The sequence below is a fragment of the Olea europaea genome, unplaced genomic scaffold (assembly GCF_002742605.1).
Source record: "Olea europaea var. sylvestris unplaced genomic scaffold, O_europaea_v1 scaffold262, whole genome shotgun sequence".
Classification (NCBI taxonomy): Eukaryota; Viridiplantae; Streptophyta; class Magnoliopsida; order Lamiales; family Oleaceae; genus Olea; species Olea europaea.
Genome location: NW_019244532.1, coordinates 640,245 through 646,842, shown reverse-complemented (window position 1 = coordinate 646,842; position 6,598 = coordinate 640,245). Strand labels below are relative to the sequence as shown.

At 33.6% G+C, this 6,598-nt stretch overlaps 1 protein-coding gene across 1 annotated transcript in view; it reads right to left on the bottom strand.

Annotated features, from left to right (window-relative positions):
* Window positions 1-2,495: 2,495 nt before the first annotated feature.
* LOC111383162 (cytochrome b-c1 complex subunit 7-like) overlaps window positions 2,496-6,598 on the bottom strand; it is a 4,782-nt gene continuing 679 nt past the window's right edge. The window contains exons 3-4 of the mRNA XM_023007238.1: window positions 3,560-3,607; window positions 2,496-2,713 (exon numbers count right to left, since the gene is read on the bottom strand). Coding sequence (XP_022863006.1) covers window positions 2,645-2,713; window positions 3,560-3,607 — 117 coding nt within the window. The 3' untranslated portion in view covers window positions 2,496-2,644. The remainder of the gene's footprint in view (window positions 2,714-3,559; window positions 3,608-6,598) is intronic.

Genomic DNA, 6,598 nt, shown 5'->3' with positions numbered 1-6,598 from the left:
TTTTGGTTGATAAGGTCCAACATTTAGATAAGCCCGCCGAATCTGATCACGTTCATTAAATGAATGTTCACATATTTGCTTTCTTTTTCCAGGGTCTCGTTCAATAGAATCAGATGGTTCAAAATTAAGATTTGAAGATGAAGGCCGTTCAACTTCAGGGCATGAAACTGGAGGAATGGACGCCGTACGAATTGGAGAATCCTGAGATTTGTTACTTTTTGAAAAGAAAGACAATAAGGTTCTACCTTTCTTGGTAGAAGGTCGATCTTCTTCCATATTAAATCTAAAAGCATAAAAATAAAAAGCAATTTAGGGACAAGTATTTCTATTTAATAGATATCATAATTACAACAAGAAGAACAAGGAGGACAGATCAATTCATGAAGCAAAAATAAACGCATATCTTTTCTCTATTTGATTATATACATAATACAAAATTCTATATATTAAACTTTCGATCAAAGTCCAGCCATGAACTTTCTCTTTTATTTCTTCTCACTTGGATTGCCGGGTTCGTATTCTCTCTTCAAAAATATTGTTCCATTTTACCCAGTATCTTACATGCATGTATATTTTGAATATTTCCTTTTAAGTTCTGTATTGATTTTTTACTTTATTTTCTTTCCTTCCAAGAATTTCAACCGTATTTTCCTGTTGCAGAGATACATTCAATTTAGTGGGTTGCGTTCTTGAACCTGCTACCGTATGTACCATTTCATTGGCCTGATGCTTTACTGATACAAACTTTTCTTTCTTTTTTCTTCATTAGCATTAAATTAATAAAAATAAAATAAAGTTCTAAGCATTCTATTTTTATATGGTTTCTCTTATCTCTCTCTTTCTCTCATTTTCTTTATATGTTTGGGGGTGGTGGTTCATGGATGCAGCTGCCAACCCAATACTACACTGCTTTGGTAAGATTACTTCATCCTCAACTCTGTAACTAGAAATTGGAAATAATCATTCGACTTATTCATGAATTTTAGCAGTAAATACTATCTTAATTTGAACTAATTTATTTTTCTTCTGATCTTTTCTTTTTTCTCTCTTCCATCCATCATCAGCTTTACACAACAAGTACAGTGATACTAGTGTTGCAGTGTTTATATTATGACTACTATAAATGTTGGAGAAACAAAGAAAAAGAACCAATCCAAGAGGTATGTATTACTAAATTTTATTGCAAAACACATTTTGTAGACCAAGCAGTCCAGTATATATATAAAATAAGTAATTTACAATTTATTGTCTCAGGTTGAAGAAGTGAAAAAACCTCTGAAACCTCTAAGAACATGCTAGCTATACAATATTTCACTAAACTTGACCGTAAAATAGAAAGATTTTAACTTAGCCTATGTTCAGGAAAGATTTATTAGGAATTATTTAGGATGAATATTGGTGGAGAATGGAGATTATGAAATATGTGAATACTAATGAATAGTAGTTGTAATATGTAATTAAAATTAAAGTTTGATTTTAACTTGATAGTTAAAATAACTTATAAGTTACTAAAAATGATGGCTTAATATTGTTCAAGAATCCAGAGTCTACATAACAAAACGAAGCATTAGTGAACTCACATGTTTACAGCAAGCTTATTTAGGGAATTAATCTCAGTATGTTAAGATTAATAAACAAGGACTTATTATTCTTTAATTCTTATCCAGCATTCTCCATATATTCTGTATCATTACTCATGCTGAGAAGGTAAGCAGTAAGAACATTAAATTAACAATAAATATGCACAATACAAATTATACAATTCACCACACCGCCATTGCCAAAGTAAAGCAAGCCCAAATAAGTTTAGGAATTAGCCAATTAGGAGCCTTTCTTATTTCACCACCAGTCTAGCGAGCAGGGGCGATATTCTGAAAACGGAAATTCGGAAAACCAATTTTTTCTACTCCTCCAAGCTATTCATTATTTATTTCACATTTACTTTCTGTTTTTGGAAATCAAATTAAAAGACAAACAATGGATGAATTGAACAAGAAACTAAATAGTAAATTACTTACCCTAAAAACCTAACCCAAGTCGTCGGCGGGTAGGTTTGAGGCGGCGAATCGGTAGGCAGGCAGCAGGCTTGAGTCGGGCCAGTCGATAATCAACAATTTCGTTCGGCCGGTGGCTACGAGCAGGGACAAACATCACAAACCGGCATGGAAAATGTTGGCTGTTTGTGTGAGTTCATTTTGCACATTAGGAATGGAAAATGTTTGGGAATTGGGGATTAATTATTTGATTAATGGAATGGGTATTATTTTGGGCCTAAAATTATATAGGTTAGTGGGCTGCAAATAATTTTTTTTTTTTAAGTGGGCTAGCCCACTGAATTTATTTGTTAAAGGGCTAATGTGGCTGAATAATTAGAATTCAAACCCAATTTTTTTTTTTTTTTTTTTTTTTTTGGATCTGGGCCTGGAAGACAGTGGGCTGCAGCCAAGTGCAGCCCACTGCTAAATCCGCCCCTGAGGGCGAACAAACATCCCAGATGAGGAAAAACAAATCCAAGTGATTTTGATCATCAAACATCATGAAATACAGAATAATCCTCTATTTCCTGGTCCATATACCTTGAGCAGGATCACTGTTCTTATTATTCAGAATACGAAAATCAATCAGAAATAGAAATCACAAAGGATCATGGAATTGTGCGCTCATAGAGGGGCAAAGCGCCCAAAGCCTCACGTTCAGCTTGCTCTTTCTTTACCTGCATAAATATTAAACACAGACATAAATTAGTACTTCAAATGTAAGTATTTATCGGAAAAGGAAGATCGCAGAAACATTCTATGTACAGCATTCTCTGCCCACAACTTCGGAGAATTTCGTGAAAATAAACCCAAATCATTTACACTAATCTTTACCAATACCATGTTCCAAGTAAAAGACATCACAAAGGCAAAGCAATTCATTATTTTCTTGCACTACGAATATAAAGATCAAGAAACTGGGAGATAAAGACTTTAAGACAGATCAAGGAAAGATTTGACACTTTGTGCTTGTTTGGATTTCATTAAAATCTCCTTATAGTTTGAAGTCAAAGTTAAACATTAATTTTAAATATACATTTATAACTACTACCCACTTATTATCCACACGTTTCATAGGGACTCATTACTCTTCATTATAATATCATTCTAACGAAACCCAAACAAGCACTTAGTCGGAACTACATTATAAACTTTTCAATGCATCAGCCGCCAAGACATCCCTTTCCACTAAAGCACAACATTTACTGTTTGACGTCTGAAATTACATACTGAGGTTAACATAAAAAAACATTTGTTCAGAGATACCAATGGAAAAATTTTCTTCTTTGCGAAGAAACAGAGGAAGTAGAAATCAGTATGCCAGTTAAGAAAACACATACAAGGAGATCTATTGGCCTAAGCCAATCTCATAAATGCATATGAAAATTTCCAAAAATTTGTAGTAAATCACTGGTAGAACTAAACTGGTTTTGACAGAACTCATAGTCAGAATCATAAAAATTCCAAACGATAATTAAGAAATAATTAGGCCACAGTGCAACAACATTAGAACAGGTACTTACAAGAGCTAACATTTCCTGAAGATAGCTTCTAAATGGTGTCTGCATGGCCTGCAAACGAAAAAAAGAAATACATTAATTGCCATAACAAAAGACGTTTTATTCAATATATCCAAAGCTGTCGACAAGACAATCAAGTATCAAGCTGGGAAGATGTGGCAAACAGATCCCTATACGTATACGATGAACTCCAGATGATTGCATAGTATGGAATATATTGAAAAGTGGTGCCACAAGAGGTGAGCATGAACTTTATTATACAAATTTCACATTAAAATCTAACAACAGCTTAAGTTATCATGAGACACCAGTACCCCCATCCCTCGCTTTGACAAAGCAAGATTGTCCAATTGTATTAATTTGTTCACCAATCCATAAGCAAATATACATTTCAAAAGAAAATTTCAAGAATTGCTTAACTAAATAAGATAAGGAGTCCAAAAGTAGGGTCAAGCTCTCACCCTTTAGTTTAGCAAAAAGGCTAAAGTCATCAGTTTAAATCCATTTAAAGGGCTTTTTCCCGGGTGTTTCAAACACGCTATTTTTTTGGTATGTCACTCAATCAGAGCGAATGAACAATACATAGAGATCAGATATACCCATGACTGATTATAGACTTTATAATGCCTATTTCGAAGGATGGTCAACAGACTTGGAAAGTCACCTTCTTCTTTATCATGTTATTCTACTACAATGTCTCAACTAATGCCTATTGCCTTGCAGGAAGTCTCCTAGAAAGAAGCAAGAACCGAAGGCCTATTATAAAATTCAGTGCATGAACCTATCGAGAAAATGAAATCGATCCTTTTCTTTTAGTTGGAGTGGCTTCTCACTCCTCCTATGTAATCACAAGAAAGAGAAGCACGGAGATACAATAAAATCAATCAAGAGATTATTGACTTTGAGCATATGATGATGGAGATTTTATTGAAGGGTTGCCAAAAATATGTACTTATTTTATGCATAGAGATAAAAAATGAATTATAATTTATTTTCTTGACATAGTCATTTAATATATTCATTCTGCCAGTTTGGAAAGTCGGGGACTAGTCCTTTTTCGTTAGGATTTTAAGTAAGAATAGGACCGGTAACGTTGAAGTTCATCTCTACAATTTTATCCCAATTCTCCAATCCTTTTCTCTTTCTCTTTCCCTTCTATTTCCTATGATTTCTTCAGAATGGTTTGCAAAAGTAAAGAAAGTAAACTGCAGCAGATATCTGTTTCAAATGAATATTTATTTCAAACTAGGGAGCATATTGTAAAATGCCTATGTAGCAAGACATAAAACCAAGGAGATATTCCTGTAAGATTTTAGATAAGTAACACCATTTACCTTAATGTAACTCCCATTTCATCTTCCTCGCCATCCAAATTTCTCAGTAGATTGACAATGTAATTGATTTTACAGATGGTCACTACAGTTCACATTGTTCTATTCGAAACAAAAATTAAATTTCTTTCACACAAACTATTGGAATGGTAAAATTTCAAAAGTGTCAATCATAGTGCTAAATTTTGCAGTCATAAAGGACTTTTAAAAACGCCATATGTTAGAGATAAAACATCAGTCTTCTAGTTATAAACTGACGGATGCATGAATAAGTGGAGCACGAGGAAATCCTTATTTTTGGTCCCTTTTATTGAACCAAAAATTTGCATTAGATCGACTGTAAAGCTGCTAAACACGTTAGATACAGATATTAAAACTTTTCTTCCAAGCAATTTACTCATTGGAAAATTGCATCACCTGTATCTTATGTGATTTAACTTTCTGATCCAAGCTTGCGAATAGAATGTGCTAAGAATGACACCAGTGGAACAAGATAAATCCAACTCCATATAAGTTATCTATTTATCTATGCAAAGGCCAACCAAACAGAGAAAGAGGAATAGTTTCTCTAAAACAAGGTGTAATTATATTTCCAATTGAGGATGGCAATGCAAAGTATTCTTCACCAGTAACTTTCCTCAAATTAATCCTTCCAAAATGACTGCTGACAAGATTATGGTCTCATTCTTGAGGTCACCAAACCAGCCGACATGATGCAAAATAATACGAAGATTCGATTGTATGTACTTAAACAACACATAAAATTATTTCTCCAAGGATATGCAACAGAACAAGCAAACATACAATTGAAGTACAGAAAGACGCGCTATTTTCCCTTCTGAATGTGAAAAGCATAGTGTATTTAATAAATTTCAATAATTCCCCCAATCGGTTTGGTTGAATTAAAAAGATAGCAATTTGTGATTGAGAATTAAAAAATATTTAACATTGTTCGAATCTTGATTAAATTACTGCAAACATTTCTTGCTATTGAATATACAATTACTATCTAACTCAAAAATTAATCATGGTACAAAACACTTCCACACTATAAGAATTGACGCCAATCAGCTTTCATGTCCAAAGAAAATTTCATCATCACCTTACTTTTAAAAGAAATAACGCAAAAATAAAACAAAATAGTAACACACAGGACAAAGGCTGCTAACAATGGAATGAGCGTACATTGCAATATTGTGAATAGCACTTTAATTAATGTCGCAAAGCCCTAACTTACAGCAAGGAAAATATAAATAAATCAGCATTTATTTGTAAAATAGAAAGAATCTTCTTTTAATTACCCAGCATTTCAATATTATCAACCAAAATCAAAAGTTTAAAATCAGAAACAGTCCCCCGGAAACTAAAAGGGGCTTACATAGATTACAGATGAACGACAATGAGGGTGTTGACTAGATTGAAATTAGAAGAGAGAGAGAGAGAGAGAAAGAAAGAAAAAAAAAACACTTTTTCGCCACTACACTCGTGAATTCGATGCTGACAAAAAAAGTCCCCAAAAGCTGGCTTTTAAGCTAGCCCAAACATTATCGAATACCCAACAAAATTCAACCGTAGTTCTCTGGAAAAAAATAAAAAAATCGACAAGACTACAAATACAGCTCTGTACATGTGTAATGTACGTTCAAATACCCAACAAAATTCACTAACCGTAGTTCTCCGGGGGGGGGGGGGGGGGGGAAAAAAAACCACA